The sequence below is a fragment of the Aristolochia californica genome, unplaced genomic scaffold (assembly GCF_029961685.1).
Source record: "Aristolochia californica isolate CCGP_79_NKW_82.1479 unplaced genomic scaffold, dmAriCali1.0.hap1 SCAF_9, whole genome shotgun sequence".
Classification (NCBI taxonomy): domain Eukaryota; kingdom Viridiplantae; phylum Streptophyta; class Magnoliopsida; order Piperales; family Aristolochiaceae; genus Aristolochia; species Aristolochia californica.
Genome location: NW_027182290.1, coordinates 36,557,988 through 36,574,948, shown reverse-complemented (window position 1 = coordinate 36,574,948; position 16,961 = coordinate 36,557,988). Strand labels below are relative to the sequence as shown.

The 16,961-nt window shown below is 37.3% G+C and overlaps 3 protein-coding genes and 1 pseudogene across 6 annotated transcripts; 1 reads left to right on the top strand and 3 right to left on the bottom strand.

Annotated features, from left to right (window-relative positions):
* Positions 1–372: 372 nt before the first annotated feature.
* On the bottom strand, positions 373–1,674 carry LOC137940904 (peroxidase 5-like). The gene is made up of 4 exons (XM_068786018.1): positions 1,444–1,674; positions 1,142–1,333; positions 895–1,063; positions 373–818 (listed from the first exon to the last, which is right to left on the bottom strand). The coding sequence occupies exons 1-4, from the start codon at positions 1,672–1,674 to the stop codon at positions 403–405; spliced, it is 1,008 nt and encodes a 335-aa protein (XP_068642119.1). The 3' UTR covers positions 373–402.
* A 1,462-nt stretch (positions 1,675–3,136) lies between these two features.
* Positions 3,137–8,046, bottom strand: LOC137940377 (26S proteasome regulatory subunit S10B homolog B-like). Of its 2 annotated transcripts, none has more exons than XM_068785409.1 (12): positions 7,912–8,046; positions 7,731–7,810; positions 6,757–6,901; positions 5,891–6,010; positions 5,612–5,748; positions 5,328–5,489; positions 5,138–5,224; positions 4,945–5,031; positions 4,713–4,850; positions 4,422–4,613; positions 4,216–4,314; positions 3,137–3,455 (listed from the first exon to the last, which is right to left on the bottom strand). In XM_068785409.1, the coding sequence occupies exons 3-12, from the start codon at positions 6,857–6,859 to the stop codon at positions 3,381–3,383; spliced, it is 1,200 nt and encodes a 399-aa protein (XP_068641510.1). In that variant the 5' UTR covers positions 6,860–6,901; positions 7,731–7,810; positions 7,912–8,046; the 3' UTR covers positions 3,137–3,380. The 2 variants fall into 2 exon arrangements, with proteins under 2 accessions (XP_068641510.1, XP_068641509.1); XM_068785408.1 differs by having other exon boundaries at positions 6,757–6,882.
* Positions 8,047–8,394: 348 nt separating this feature from the next.
* LOC137941128 (uncharacterized) lies at positions 8,395–14,444 on the top strand. Of its 3 annotated transcripts, none has more exons than XM_068786400.1 (20): positions 8,402–8,470; positions 8,559–8,617; positions 8,700–8,795; positions 9,793–9,861; positions 9,987–10,072; positions 10,190–10,228; positions 10,417–10,473; positions 10,630–10,704; positions 10,942–11,007; positions 11,122–11,164; positions 11,419–11,467; positions 11,788–11,881; positions 11,979–12,031; positions 12,182–12,266; positions 12,340–12,442; positions 12,525–12,617; positions 12,828–12,894; positions 13,504–13,570; positions 13,655–13,708; positions 14,154–14,444. In XM_068786400.1, the coding sequence occupies exons 1-20, from the start codon at positions 8,466–8,468 to the stop codon at positions 14,283–14,285; spliced, it is 1,392 nt and encodes a 463-aa protein (XP_068642501.1). In that variant the 5' UTR covers positions 8,402–8,465; the 3' UTR covers positions 14,286–14,444. The 3 variants fall into 3 exon arrangements, with proteins under 3 accessions (XP_068642502.1, XP_068642501.1, XP_068642503.1); XM_068786402.1 differs by having other exon boundaries at positions 8,428–8,470; positions 8,584–8,617; XM_068786401.1 differs by having other exon boundaries at positions 8,395–8,617; positions 8,692–8,795.
* Positions 14,445–14,684: 240 nt separating this feature from the next.
* Positions 14,685–16,483, bottom strand: LOC137940357 (peroxidase 9-like; annotated as a pseudogene).
* Positions 16,484–16,961: the final 478 nt, after the last annotated feature.

Sequence of the window (16,961 nt, the reverse complement as noted above, 5' to 3'; positions counted from 1 at the left end):
GGCGGCCAATGTGAATTCAGAAGAAAGTTTGTATCGAATGGCCTCCAACACAAAACTTGACTAAAATTAGATACTGTGAGGCTTTGATTATTTATTTATTTTTTGATTTCTTTGTGATCCTCCTCCATACGGAAGAGTAATAAATTTCATTGGAAACGGCCAACTGTTTTTGCATTTTTTTATTATCATGAAGACTATTATTGCCGGGAAAGAAGAATGACAAACATAAGAAAAGAAATTCCGAAGGAAGGTTCCAGCTTTTAATTTGATTGAAGAGAAGAAAGATTCACCATTCTACAGAAATCACACAACTATATTCTACTCATTATTTTTGAATCCAACTCGCCAACTCTACTGCATAATTATGAAATCCAGATAAGAGGAATATGAAGACTACTTCACTCAGTAGGGATTGAGAAAGGCACAGTGCTTTCTTACTTCTCCCTTATTATCTGTTAATACGTCGATCTCTCCCATCTGGGTCATAGCATTCACGAACTTCTCCTCCCAAGAAGAAGGTTGGACTGCGTTGGCTATGACTTGTCTCCTAGTAAATTCATTGGTGAGAAGTGTTTGATCAGATGTGAATAACCCTTTGTTTTGCAACAAGCCCTCGTAATATTTGTTGTCCAGAATGGTTGGGGTGAATCTGTCCATGAAAATGATGGGATCGTCGTCCCCGGGAATCGCAGGGCACTCTTCTCTCAGTGCTTTTGCCAAGGAGAAATCAAGAGTTGGGTCTGGATGCCCTGTATTGTTGAAGTTGAACTGCCTGCCAGTAACAGAAGAGCAGTGGGACACTCCAATAGAATGTGCTCCTGCAAGTGAATTTTTCAGGATAGTTGCTAGGTCAGTGGTGCCTCTATCAAGTTTAAATGTAATCTTTCTTGGTACCTGAGAGGGTGACCAGCTCCTCTAGTGATAAACCCTTGCTGGAAAAGCTTTGTAAGAGCTGATCAACTTCAAAGACCGGAGGAGGAATGTTTTCCAGAACATCCAAAGCTCGAGAAATCCTACCGTCCTTTCGTCCTCCTCGAACTGGGTAATGCTCAAATTTACCAGACTAATGACAAAAAGCAAAGATAACCAATCAATCTCAGCAAGACAAACCGAGAATCAGTCTTTTACGTTTATAGATTACCTTGTGAACACTTTCTCTGGCAGCAAATGTTAGAATATCTGCACATGAGACCACTCCGGGGCATTTATATTCCAGGGCTTCTTTAATTTGATCGATAAATTCATACCCTTGCAAGCTCGGATTGTTTGGTGGAGCATCTTTCTCTGCCTGGTTGTCTGGTGTAGAATTTATCAGAATAGACCCGTCACAACCCTGTAACAGGAAGAAGAGAGAAAAAGAAGAGAACCCAACACATAAATTCATGGCTTACTATTCGATGTATTATCTCTATGGTATGAAGAAACAGAATTTTGCTTGCTTACTCTCACAAAGCAATCGTGGAAGTGCATCCTTATCAGTTTTGATGGCACAGTTATGTCCCTCTGGATGAAATCATCCATCATTTCTGCAATAATCTCTTCTGCTTGAGGACATGTCTCATGATAGTAATCATGCTTGAGACGGAGACGGTCCTCTTCATTGGTATAGGCTGTTATCCTCCCCAACAGAAACGAAACAGTAAATGCTAAGACTATTAGGCCAAGACCCTTCATGGGATCTCTTTACTGAAGCTCTTGGATCTCTTCAACCTGCACCTATTACAGCTTATTGGGTTTTACTTCTTATATAGAGAAGCATTACTTATTATCTTGAATATATAACATGGGATTTCTCTGGTCTCTTTGTTGCTTGCATGCACAAGCTTCAGGTAATCATCTAAATGTATTCAGTCATTGTCCGGTGCATCAAATAAGCGATGATAGAGTTAGAAAAGGTCATCAACATACATGCAGTTTAAAAAAATGACGATTAGCGTTAGATATCATGATTAAATTGTTCATCAGTCTGTGATTATCGGTCGCTGGTGACCAAGTCCTGGAGATTATATCAATTTGTGTCTTTCATACTTGGAATTTTGAAAGTTGAACTCTTCAAAATGAAATTTTTTTATGCCTCGTGCATACATAAGCAGAGGTAGAATGGTATGGAGGATCAGATGAAACAATAAAAAAAGTCTGTGATTAGTTGATATCCGGTAAACTTTCCGGATGATGAATTAAGCAAGGACGGAGTTCTGTGCTCATCGTTTGGTTGACGAAAACTCAATACCCATTAACAAATCTTTGAAGCTGCACTCGACGGTACCCACCAACTTCTTTCCTCCGATGGGTGGCACTCTGAAATGACCGTCGATTTCTAAGAACATCCAAAATGCACGGGGTTGGGACGTCCCATCTTATCAACCTCGGTGAGTACGATCGACCAGCTTCCCAGCTGTTGAGGTGGCTCAGTTTCCACCTCCAAGACTTGTTCTGGTGCGAGGAGTGTCGAGGAGAGGAAAAAGAGTAAGGCGACGGAGACGAGAAAGGGCTAAAGGCACAACGGGAGACGAACGGAAGGGCTTTGATGGGGATGATGAACATGAAAGGGACGTATACACAGAGAAGGCCTCTAATTTTGCTAGTAGGAAGGTAAAAATAGGGAGAAAGTAACTCGGAAATTCATTCTAGTAACGGCTTTACTTGGAACGGATATTGGGGATATCTTATTAAATTTTTCAAGAAAATGGGTCATAAATATTATTAAGAAAATCATAAATTTTGGAAAAAAATAATGAAATAAAGAATTTTTTGACTAAACTTTCTTTAAATAAAATGATAATCAAAACAAACAGATTTTTTTCTCACAATTACATACTCACCGCTTAAAATCACAAAACCACCAGGGATCTACTCAAGAAATTACATAATAAGTGGAGAAAATATAAACAGGTGGAAACGTAGCAGGTGGGTAGTGGCCACTGCTGAACCAAACAAATTAATGATGGGGGAGACATGGTTTCTTCATCTATAAATTAAGCGAAATATGGTTTCTCCATATTTTCTTCTGTTCAAGGATATGTACTTACAAACACTGAAAATGACTCTCCCCGTTCTTTTTTTTTTTTTTTTTGTAATTTCTAAAAATGCCCATTAGCTCCAACACGATTCTCTAAGGCGAAAAATCTTATCCGAGTTAGCACCATAAAATGAGCTACGTGAAATAACAATGCCAAACCACATAAGAAGTTTGTTGAACATGAGTCTGAATTGACTCGCACTAAACAAAACAGTAACACGATTCTCTCCGTGTTTGATAGAAACCAATTTCGGTATTGGTTTCAGTGACAGCCCGCACAGTTTGTTGCAGTGGGTTCATTGGTATTGCTAAGGTTATCTGCGCTGCCCAAGCATCATGGCTCAAACAACAAACAGATTTCTTAATCTTTTCCAAAGTCAGTATTATAATGAGCAGTTGACTCAAGTTTCTTTGCTTCATTTAACTTCCGAACAGCCTGAAATGACAGAAAAGGGCAGATATTAGCGAATAGTTCAAGGATTATAACATACTTGGATACATCTAGTTTTTATTTACTTTTTTGCTCTAAAAACAGAAAAGAAGGATGGATTACACAACTTCCAGGGTTCCTGTGTATACCAGCGACATCTTTTCCACCAAAAATTAACAACTTTATAAAACTTCAATCATTCTTTCCCTTGTCAAAAGATACCCAACCGGGTCATAATCCTAGAATTCTACATTAAGCTTTTTAATTGCATATCAAAATATTTATCAAACTCGTTTGGGGAACTTGCAAGATCAGGGACTGGTTGCACAACAAGGACCATTCATTTCTAGAAATTAATATATTGTTAAACCACTTTCAAGTACCTTCTTAAACACTCAAAAGACAACTACCAGTACCAACAAAATGATTATATAGTATTATATGATATCACGCTAAACAAGGATAACATCCAAAATACCCTTTCTTTGCCATTTACCAACCTATATTCAAATAACTGCTAAAATGCTTGAACAAACATGATTTACAATCCCTCAAGAGGGATTACATCTCATGATGGAACTAGTTACACCCACAAAAAGAAAATAAAAATAAGAAAAATGGGAACAAATATGCTGTTGTGAGTGTGACCAGAAAAAGAGGACATCAAAAGAAATTTGTCCAGATGCATGTAAAATTCGAGGACCAAAATATGAATGAAAATTCTTCCTTCCATCCATAAAATCACCAATGAAAGAAGAAAGATTACCTTCATAAAGTCCTCATGGATAACATAGTCTCTCTCTGCACGAATTGCTGACATGCCGGCTTCTGTGCAGACATTCCGCAGATCAGCACCATTGAATCCCTGCAAAAAATTTGAAAATGAAAAATGAAAAAATTCAGATGAAGAAGTGCATAAGCAATATAAAACAAGAGAAGGAGCTTCTTTAAGTAGTGAAGGGTATGACTGACCTCTGCAAGCTTCACAACAGCTTCATAGTCAATTTCACCATGCTTAGCAATACCAGCAGCATGGATTTTTAGAATCTCCATTCTTGATTGTTCGTTTGGCAAAGGAATTTCAATTTTCCGGTCTAATCGTCCAGGACGTAGTAGTGCTGGATCCAGAACATCGGGCCGATTGGTTGCCATAATCATTTTAACCTGCATCACCAGATCAGAGAGCCAAATTTGACACTTAATGTCATTCATGAAAGCACGATAATATACTGAAAAATATCTTGCTTAGTAAAAGTGTAATACCTTTCCAAGCTGATCAAACCCGTCAAGCTGATTAAGCAGTTCCATTAGTGTTCTTTGGATCTCACGGTCAGCACTTGTTCCCTCACTAAAACGACGTCCACCAATTGCATCAATTTCATCCATGAAAATGATACAGGGCTATGAAACCAAGAAGAAAATACAAAGATTAGGAGACCCATGGGTGAGAACAGATACACAAAACACTTTAAGAAAACAAGAAATAATTTCTTACTTGGTGATCGCGTGCATATCCAAACATTTCACGGATCAACCTTGCACTTTCACCAATATATTTGTCAATTATAGCACTTGAGACAACCTACTTACAAATGAATACATATTAGAAAAAAAAAAAAAAAACTAAACAGTGTGAAGATAATGGGCTACAGAATTTTTTCAAAGCATAAAAAATAACAAACAATAACCTTGAGAAAATTGGCATCTATATTACTGGCAATAGCTCTTGCCAACAGTGTCTTGCCAGTTCCAGGAGGACCATAGAGAAGAACACCCTGCAATGGTGAAGATATAACTTGTAAGACAAAAGAAAATGCTCTAAAGCCACATCATTTATTTCAAACATAAGATACAACATATGCATCAAGTGTCAGTTACCTTGGGAGGTTTTATCCCTACTCTGAGGAAGAGCTCTGGATTCATTAGAGGGAGCTCAATAGACTCCCTCAATTCCCGAATCTGATCTGACAGCCCACCAACGGCAGAATAGCTAACATTACCTGGATCTTCATGAAGCATGTTGTAAACTACTGGATCAACCTGTAAAGTGCATCAACATACCTCGTCTTTAATTGCAGAAAAAAGGATAAAAGTTCAGTGAAGGATGCATCAAAGCTCAAAGCCATTGCTATTGAACTGTGAATAATATTAAGATTTCAAACCTCACGTGGAAGAACCCGCATAATAGTAAGAGTAGTCATGTCAAGAACCACTCTCGTTCCTGCTGTTAGTTTTTCCTTATCCACCTTACTGCGGCAGCCAACAACGTATCTGGGACCACTGCTAGCTTTGACTATCACTGGAATATTCCAAAAAAACAATTGCCACATGGTTATGATCCTGCTACATCTTTAACAACAGCAACCCCTGACTGCAAGGGGTGATCAGAAATCAAACTTGATACAAATAGTTAATACAAGGACATAGTAACAAATACCTACATCTCTCATTGTCAAGAGGACGGAGAACTTCTCCAATGATCTGCCCTACACTTTGCAGAGATTTCAGGTCGTCTTCAGTCTTTGCAAATTCTTTCTTAGCGCCACGTAAGTTCTCCCTTACTGCAATTTCCAGGTTTTAGAACAGGACACTTTCTCAAATAGGCACTATGGACAGAATTACAGGTAAAAATATTTTTATAAAGGTAAATTAAAATCATGAAGAGAATAGTTTAAAACATATTAGCAAGCTCAACAAGTGCTCAAAGGTGAAATGGCATGTGACATGTCAAAAGAAGAAAGTCTTCACTATAATTGCCAAGCTTTGAGAATAAAGCATAAATATCCAGGTCAAAGGATAATACACACTTTTAAGACTTCTGACGGTTATTCTGCAGCTGATAAATTAGCTAAAGTAAGAAAGGATCTCCAATATGTCACTCAAATAATTCCCCCTTGTTATAATTTCTTCAGCTTGCAGGTTGTGTATTCATTCACATCACTTAATAAAATTCATCAAGTTGATGCTTCGATTCCTATCACTAGGTCACCTTTTTTACTTTTGATGGCCTCGTTTCCTCATTGGAGTGTTTTGGGTCCTTTCATGTAATAAAACCACTACTACTCCAATAAGTCTTATCTGCTTATCTGTATGCGCCACACATTATAAGGATACTCCCATAAGTATCATCTTTTTGTTTTTTCTTTGTCACCCCTTCCTTTTGGAGGCTGTCTGTTTTCTTCCTTCTATTGGATTTCATAAAATTATTTTTTCCAAACAAGAAATAAATGAAAAAGAAGACATTTTGTCCATGAATGTTATAAAATTGATCCAAAAGTACACCACACACAAAAAAAAAAAAAGTTACCTCCCCTCACTCTGGACTCGAGCTCCTTGTGCTGGAGGAGCTTTTTCCGGTAGTCAGCAACAGCAGAACGCCGCCTTGCAGCATCTTCTCCTCCCTCACTCATTGCTGAATGTAATAGCTCAAAACCTGGAAATTGGTCCTATATCTTTAGAATGAATGCAAACAATCAGGCAGGAAGCAACAGAGAGCAAAAAATTGCTTTAAGCTTAAGGCTGCTAAATATTTTTCCCAGTACATAACTTGTTCATGTATACCAACTATTAGAAGTACTTGACTAAACAGTAGATAAATTGTGTAATTTTATTTCCAACTAGTTCTCAAGAGAAAAAAATTTCTTAACCAAGTAAGTTAGCTTATAACAATTCACAATTATAAGTATCATTTTTCAAATAAAATCATTATGCAGTGGACATGCCACTTCTCTAATCATTAATAGTTGATTAATTAACCAAAAAGAAAGGAATTCAATAATGAAGACGAGAAGTTTGGCCTCAGATTTATGGTCTAGCTTAATCAGGGCGGCTGTGAGCTGCAAAGCTAGACCTATCTCTTACTTAACCATAACACATTATCGAGCTTTAAATAACTAGAAGAAAGAATTGATCTACTTCTAAACAAAAGGAAAAAAAAAAAAGAATGTTCCTAAACTCTATGAGATCAGAATTGCTTCTTAAATAATTCTAATTTAGAAAGAAGTCTTTAATAGATATAGCATTCCAGTATTTACAACAACTACTTAAAATAATATTTCATTAATTACAATTACACTTCAGAATAACAAATTGCTGATACAAAATACTGAAATTATTCAGACTGATATAACATACTATCAACCCTGAGATTATACAAGTTCGTCGGATCTGAGAGCCAGATAGAACTGTGAAGAAACATATAAATTCGTCTTTCACACTTCCAAGGAATACAAAGAAAACAGAAATGAAAAGGAAACAGAAAAATTCTGAACGAAAACATACCTCGATTGCTTGTGGAGAAATGCGAGCAAAGCCGACAGAGAAGAATAGAAAAACTCCAGGGAGGTTAGGAAACCGACGCACTGCTTCCGGAGGAGAAGAGACCGATGCACGAATAGCATACATGTTAGGGTTAGGGGAAAGGGGAAAAGGAAAAAGAAAGGTCAGAACAATGACGACATACCTTGATTGCCTGCAGAGAAATGCGAGCGAGGCCAACGGAAGAGAAGTAACAGAGGGAGTAGAAGGGTTCGAGTTCTTCAAAAGAGAGTTACTTGAACTGAAAGAAATGAAGGGCTTACTTCGGATTTCGTGACCAAGGGTGTAAATCGTATATGGACAAAACGGTATATTGTTTCTATTACAATTTCAGTATTTTATATCCATTATGTCTGATTATTTTTTTAGGTATTCGGGTTCCATTTATTTACTTGGTTAATATCGAGTAAACATATAAATAAATTAATAAATATAGTAAATAATAATATTTAAAAATGTAAAAAAAGTCATATAATATGGGTAAAACCGGTAAATGAGTATATAATACGTAATTATTTGTTAATGTTCTGTGTAATAAATAATAAAATTATAAATAGGTAAAATTACCTGATCATATACAAATAAGATTTTTGATTATGTTTCCGCTCTGTTTAATGAACCGTGGAGAAACCCTCTTTTGTGCATCATGAAATCCGATCACGTGTGTGATTGATTGCCCTCTAAAATGCCCTAACGCGAATGAGGTTATTGGGTTTTTTAATTTATTTCTACCTTCGAAAATAAACAACCTACAAAAACTTTCCAAATCTTAACTCCTGCTAATAATCCCAGTGATCATCTGTCATCGTCTCTACAGGAAGAATCGCAGTATCCGACACGAAGTGGGTCAGGTAACACCCAAGTAGGCCACATAAATCGATCCTATTCTTTGCTTTCTCTTCGATCTGAGTTAACAGCATTTCAGGTTTGCAGCAAACATAGGAGAGCGGCCGTTGTGGGATGAAACTGAGTCGTCTTTCTCTGCTCTCCTTCGTCACCTCTGGGCGTCTCGTATAGCTCTCCTCACAGGCAAGCCTTATTCTAATTACGATATTTTTTTAGAAATACATTAAATATGAGGTAATTGTTCAGCACGGAAGCTTTAAATCCGGCTGAAATACTTGGAACCTTACCGAAAGTCCTGAATAGCTGGAAAATGCGTTTCTTGTTATTTTGAACGGATTGGGAGAAGGAGCTTCTGTTCTGGTCCTGGATTCCGTAAAGAAAGTTACTGAAGCTGATCGCTACCATGTTTCATGGGATTGGGATTATGAGTAATTAGTATTTCAATCACTTAAATTATTTTGATATGTTGTTAGATTGCAGCCCAACTGATGAAATGCTCGTTAACCTAAGAGATGTTTGCACTCTACACTTTAAACGTTTTTCCACCAATTACTAAGTTTTGGATTTCAAACCGAAAATCGAGTCTGAGGAAATGCCATCTGCATCAAAATTCGTCTGAGCTGGATGTCGAGAATTTTATATAAGAGTCATAAACAACTAGTAGATCTTTGTTATGTTGTTACTCGATAAGCACTATTTGTTTGTGTTGAGTTTTCTTTTTTGCATCTCTGGCTTCTAGTGTCATGACATCATTTTACCGTTGGAACTCTAGATCCGACGTACACATAGTAAAGACATCTGTTTGTTGGTCAAAAATTTGTCTCCAGTTGGAACAATATGGTACTTAGATAAACAATATTGCTGTCTTGATGAAAATTAGCTATCTGGAAAGAAAAGTCTTGTTAAAGAACCTAACAACGCTATTTGCTTTCTAAAATTTTCAACCATCCGACATTCTACTCTTTTGGCAGCATCATCATGTGAACAAAGAAAGAAGTGAATTAATATATCTTATGTTGGAAAATTGTCTGGAAAACCATAATTTCTCATTTTCTCTTTTGTTTTCTGAAGGTTTTAACTATTAAAATAGTTTCAAAGCAAGCCGGCTCAACATAGCTGGGACAAGCTTTGACGAAGATGATGATAGCTGAAAGTCATAATGTTCTCCTTAATTTTGCAGAAATGCTACTACTCCGAAGGCCTTCAAATGTTCAATTTCTGACTTGTTTATCTCTACATCTTCTAGTAGGTGGGAGTTTTACTGTAACCAAATATTCTAAAATGGATTTTACAATCTTGTGTTTTGACATCAGAAAGTATATTCTTTTGTGACTTGTTTGAACCACTTCTTCCTGTTGCATTGTCTTTTGGCAGCTATTCAGATTCCATGGTCTGCATCAGTGGTGGTACCAAAATCTAATTGCTATGCATTTGATAATACCAGTCGGATTGTTGACTATGTATCCTCTGATTTCAATTTTTTTGCTCTCTCTCTGTCTCTCTCTAACACACACACACAAAGCTCAACTGAACAGTCATTCCTATGAAGATGCTTCATCCCTTAGCTGTAAATTCAGACTGAGTGGATTGGCCATGTTTTTGAATACGATGGAAAGGTATAATATCTCAAATCACTTAAGATATACTTTTCAGTTCATTTTTCAATCCTGGTGGACTAGACACCAATCCACACAATTCAAATTCTGTTCCAGTGATTTACATGAAAAGAACTTTATCTCTTTTACTTTTTATCCTGCTAATTGTATGCATTTCAAGCTTATAGATGATGAATATTTATTGGCAGGGTTCTCCAGATTTGGTTGTTCGGTTCTGTAAAGACGTGGAGACCCGATCTCAACAGGTTTTCCAAACGAGCTTTTCCTTTTGACTGTATTTCTATACATACATTTTTTTCTGTTTGTCCTGTAGTCCCTTTTACTATTTTATATATTGTGTAGGCTTAGTTGACCAGATGATCTATGAATTGTAACAGCAAGGTGCTTCTACTGTGTACCAGGGTTATGTTGACTTTGGTCGATATGCCACGTTCAATTACTTTGTTTCTGGTTCTGGAAATGTGAACTTTGTCCAAGTAAGTGGCTGCTTCAATGAAGCAAACTTATAGTTTATTAGTATTAAAAAATTGATTCTCTAATGCCTGCAAAATGTGATGACTTGTAGAGAGAAAAAACTTGTTACCCACATTAGTACAATATTAGTGGATTAGTACCAAAGTTCTAAACCTGGAAGAAATTTTACTTTGAGGATTTTGATATTATCTATATGGTGATTCCAGTTTTGACATTTTGGTTATTCACTACAAGCACAGGGTTTCTACAATGGAGACCTATTTACTTGTGAAACTACCTATGATAAGATGGGTCGCACGGCTCAGGTTCATTTCTCAACTTTCGATCTGCTCCAAGGATATATAAAATAGCTCAAAGTTTTTCTTCATTTTTGCTTGTGTAATTATAAAATTGTGTAACTCTTCACAACACAATTTCAGGTAAATATAATATGTGGAAAATGTTTAAATGGAAATTGTAAAGGTGCGTCACCTTTCTATACTCCCGTGTCTGTGGCAATTCTTCAGTTGCAAATTCTTATTATTCATGATATACTGAGACATACCATGAGGCCGTACGTTTGAGGGTCATTAATCTGTGCACTTGAACTTTCTTTTTGTCAAATACTGCTGCTCATGTATTACTCCACAAATATGTATTGCTTTAGATTTCATTATCAGGCATTTTTTCTTCTGATAATTGAACTTATTATATGTTTCTGTTGTTTCATCTCTTAGGTGAGCTTGGATGCATCTGCAGTGTCACTTACGATTCTACCATGTGCAGGTCATTTTTTTATCTTGACTGAATCTGGAGGTTTAGATTTTCATTCATTAGATATCCAGTTCTTTCTTTGATATTATTGCGCAATGAAATTTCCCTGATTTAGTTATTCTCACCTTTATAAAAGGTCCTCTAAATTTCGTCTTACTATATTCTCACTTTAATGTTCTCATGCTGTGGCATACTTTTACCCATTCCCATTTCATATTATGTTATCTTATGGGCCCTGGTTAAGAATTCAAATTCATTCTCGTCCAAATGCAAATTCTGAAAAATCCCCACGTACAAGATATTTGATTGTCCACTTTTCCCTTGTAAACCAGGGTGCTTATTGAGCTTGCTATCCCATGTGAAAAATCTGGTCTGCGGGTATTTGAGGGGTTCACTGTTGGCTTTAATCCCCGCTCATGGGAAATCGTGAGAATTCTTGTTTGCTTCTGCCAATTTTCTGGCATTTTTTTTATAATCCTTCCATCTGGATGAAAAAAAGTTAGAGCCAGTTCTGGACTTGCAGGTGTATAATGGTTTGACTCAACTGGGTTTTGAGAAGGCTCATCCAGAGTTCAGGTCATTCTTTTCTTTTCAAAAACTTTTTTCTCTTTGGGTTAAATGATTCAATTGCTTCAATTTAGCAATTTAAGGTGTCAGTGGGCTGGTTCTTTTACTACGAGGAGGACATTTTTTTAAAATTATATTTGAATTTGATGTCCTTTGCAGCTTTGGAACTGAGCAGACCCATTTATCTCTGTACATGACTGCACGTTCCACACGTTCTGGTTTAGTGGGAAAACCCTATGTTAAGGTATGATGCTACATTTTGCAGAAGCCTTTCTCTTGATTATAAATGCTTTACAATTAAGTCGTTCTTCTTACAGGTCAATCCTGGTAATGGATTAGATGCCCACCTGTCTGGGTCAGGGGCACATGGGAACTCACCTACCACTTTGTCACCAACTATCTTAGTTGTGAATTGGATATGTATGGATTGTTATCATTTATCTATGCACCCATTTGCCATCATAAGTTAAGCATTTTGTTAAAATGCCTTTTGCTTTGGCAGGCGAGAAGGCTCGTAATACTCCATATGAAGTTACCATCAGTATCCCTGTGGAGGGTTATGAACCTATAGAATTCATTCTTACAAAGACATGTGGTTAGTTATCACCTTCATGTTTGGCTTTGGAAATTTTTGATTTTACCTTATCTCCGTTTATTACTAGGTCAAGTTATTGCTACTGATTTTAGGTTTTTCTTCTTATTTTGAGAATTTTGTAGTATATATGGCTTTTATGTGGATGTTGGCAAATTGCAAACAACCAACTTCTTCTCTTTAATAACACTAACTTTGTAGTTCTATTTCCAGAGTACAGGCAGGAAAAAGAAGGTGATTCTGGCAGTGGGTGGGCTACATTTGGAATATTTTCTTGCATGTATGCCCTAATTCATCATTCTAGTATCCAATGGTTGATTTCTATGCAATTTGTTTTTAATTCTGAAATTTCATAATTAACTATTTTCTACTATCCCGGGGGACATCAGAAAAGGGAGCATAAATGATACTATAGCTATGGTGGCTGTTAGCGGCTTTTGAATGGTATCTTGACAAATTCAAGTGATTTATTGTTTATCCAAAATTCAAAATGCACATAAATGGCTCACATCAACTTGGTGTTTCGACTATGCAGTGGTAAAAAACAATCACACAAGTAGGTGTAATTCTATCCATCCATTGATGGGTGATATTGCTCCTAAATTTGTAAATTGGATCATGATACCATCTTACTGTGAACATCATCACTCATTTTCATCATCAATTTTTGATGGAGAGTGAGTTGGTGCAAGTGAAATGTGAAAGATTTGAATTATTTGTCTTCTCTCTCTCTCTCTCTCTCTCTCTCTCCCTGACACACACAGACATATATAACTAGACAGATACACACATGCACACACCTACTCACTCTATTTAACACTTCTTACTATGGTATTGATATCTATTGCATACTATTCTTTTTTAAATTGGAAGAAGTTGGGCATTGCAGATTCATGGTGTTATCAACTGCATTTTGCTGTGGAGGATTCTATTATAAGAGCCGAGTAGAACGCCAGGTCTATTTAATGTTTTGAACTTTGGCTTACTTCTATGCTTTCCTTATTCGTATTTGTTTGATAATGGAAATGGTTTATCTGCAGCGTGGACTCGATGCCTTGCCAGGGATGACCATTCTTTCAGCATGTCTTGAGACTGTAAGTTACAACCTTTAGAAATGAATACAACCTCACATGGATCAAGTGTAACACATGCATGTTTAAACTATTTATATTCAAGTCAACTAAATTCAACAGAGAAATCTCTGCTTATATAGAAGCCAGAGAGCTTGGAACTTGGGGCTCAAGATAAACAGGCTAAGTTAGTTGTTATTCCCTGGTCAAATTTTGTTTTAGCTCTGTGTGTTGAGTGGGAAAAATCCCACATTGAAAATGAGAAGAAAAGCTAATGGGTTATAAAGTTAAGTAATAGGCCTTCTAAGTAGTTAGTCATTTTGGGATTATACCGGGCTTAACCCAAAAGACTCAACACTGTGAACTCGAGTGCTTTAACAATTTGCTAATTTTATTAGTGATCGAAACAATTAATTTTCTTTGTTTCTTGAAAAGCGAATTCATTTTGAATAGTCTGATCAATCCTCAGGTGAGTTCAAGAGGAGATGGCTACCCACAAGCAGAGAACAGCCCCTTTGTCAATCAAACAACTTGGGATCATGTTCCAGTTTCGACTCAAACAAAACAGAGAACCAGTGAAAGAAAATATGGTTCTATTTGAAGATGAGGCAAATTTTCTCATTTTTGTTTGGAATTTTACGTCTGTATTTTCCACAGTTCCTTTTGATTACTACTGTACTAGAGATTGTATTTCGAGCACCACTGATCTACTACCATGCAAATGATTCTTAGAGATCTTGATTGATTTGTCAGCTCAGGACACCATTTCTACTTCCATTTGCAACCTTTTCTCTGTACGTATTTTTGCTGTTTCCTTCAATTAGCATTTCATATCACAAAAAATCTGAATGTTATGGAATCATGCTTAACCAAGAAACAACACATTCATGGTGGATGGCGAATGTTGGAGGTACAAAACCCAGCAGCACACTACAACTAAGAGATCAAAGTACCAGTTAACCAGAAATCAGAAACCATTAGACATGCACACCCTTCACTTCTAGTTTAACAGATGACAATTCTTTCTAACTTCTCCGTTGAACCCAGTGAGAAGGCTAATATTCCCCATTTTAACCACGGATTTAGCAAACTGATTAAAGAACAGTTCCTCCTCTTCGGCATACATCTTGACCAAGTTCATGGTTGCTGCACCATTACCAGTCAGAAGCACTTCATCAGAGGTAAGGAGACCTTTCCCTGACAGAATGAACTTGAAATATAAGTTATCAAACTTGGCTGGAGAGGCAATATCCAAGGGAGAGATGATGTTTTTTTTTTTTTTTTGAAATGATGCTGAAGGGAGAAATGATGTTATTGTTAGACACGTTCAAATATGATCCATTCTTAGGAAGCAACTGTTTTCCTTAGATGTAGGAAGAAGTGGACAATTGTAATTGCCCAGCAGTTATAACTTCTCTTCATTTGATGGGAAAACAAGTAATTAAAGTTTCACGGATCTGGTCTAGCAGAGAGTCTATGGTTTTTCATTGAGTAGTCTCTGAATAGACAAGATGATCTTTGTTCTTCTGGAAATTGATCGCGATGACTGGAGGTAAGCGTTCGTTCACTTTTCTGTTTACAGATTATGAATTTCATGTTGTATTTAGAAATTCATTTAGTCTAACAGTTATCACCTCCGAAGCTAGGGCAAACAGATTTGAGACCATAGTTGTAGGTTTTCTCGAGTGTTTCATCAGGTTGGTTGTTCCCATCTTGGTTGTTCCCATCTTGGTTGTAGAGCCTTTGCTTGAAGCTTACACACTTTGCTACCCCAATGGTGTGACTCCCTGCAGTGAATACAATTCAATCATAGCATTTAGTGGGAAAATCTGTAGTGCAAAGATGATTCTGAATGCAACCCAGAGAATGGGAGAACATTTCTGCCAAATAATGGACAGAAGTTGCAATTCAGGAGAAGGTTGAAAAGCTCACCTGAGAGAGCTACAAGGTCAACTTCATCAAGACCTTGTTGATTGAAGAGAGTAACGAGGCTCTGAAGAGTGGAGTTTGGTGGAGGACTTTTGGTTGGAGCCTGTCAGGCTTGCTGTTTTTGAATATTTCCTTCCCAGAGGGAGCTCCCAGGTAGGTCTATGGCTCTGTTGGAACAGCTCCCAAACATGTCAAGAACTATTCAAGAAAACAATTGCTATTTCAAAGCCAATTTTCAGAGGCCAAATTTTTTCCTATGTGCTTACCAGTACCGTGGAGCCTCTACCGGCCAATGCGAGAATGTCAGCACAAGACACGGTCTCAGGACACGCCTCCTCTAGCTTTGCTTTTATCTCATCTATGACTCAAATCCTCTGACAGAGTTTCTTTTTGGGTTTGATCCTTTCCCACTTACTATAGTATAGATGCATCACACCCCTGGAAGCAAGGTCCCAGTGAGACAGATTTAAGTCATGGAGAAAAAGAATAGAAGATTAAACTTTAAGCTCCAAAGTAAAATCCCTTGAAAACAGATGAAGACAGAACAAGTAAATCAGACCAAACTTCCAACCTGCACAAAGCAGTCATGGAAGTGGAGCCTGAGCAAAGAAGCAGCAGCCATTCGAGGGTCCTGAGAGATGGCTTTCTCTAACTCAGCTGTGACAATGTCATTAGCTCGAGGGCATGAGTATTGATAGTAATCAGGAAAAAGGTCCGAGTATACTCCACCACCACCAAAGTATTCCCATGACCTTTCCCACCACCTCCACCCTCACCCCAATTGAAGAAGAGACCAGGGTGAGCTCGGGCTAGAGGAAATGCAACCAAAAGCAGGAGCATGACACTGAAAGAAACCTTAAACATTGCCATCTCTGCTTTCACTATAGTTTGGAAAAGAAGCTCGCCAGTGGAGTTACTATTGTTAGCGAGCCTCATTGTGTTGTATTTATAAGTCTCCAATGATGAAAATCAACTGCTCTTCTTTCCCAATCTTCTCAAATCAGAGCTCTTTCATACGTCAAGAGTCATGACCATCTCCAACTCTTGACCATATGTTGAACTGGGTTATGATTACACTACCGTTTACTTTAAAATCTCTGAAAGAAGCAAGTGAAGTTGATGGGGTTATGCCTCTGCAAATCCTACTCCGTTGCTTACTCAACTGAAACAAATGACATAGTCCTCACATGTCAAATGGCTGAATTCAAGCTTTAATATGATCGAAAAAGTCCAGCTATGTTTAAATTTCTCACTTCCCATTATCTTCTTTGACTGAATCCTTGTCGGTGAAATTTAAACTAGAGAATTTTGTCATTTCTGATTCTGGGCCAAGTTCAGATTTTCCAAA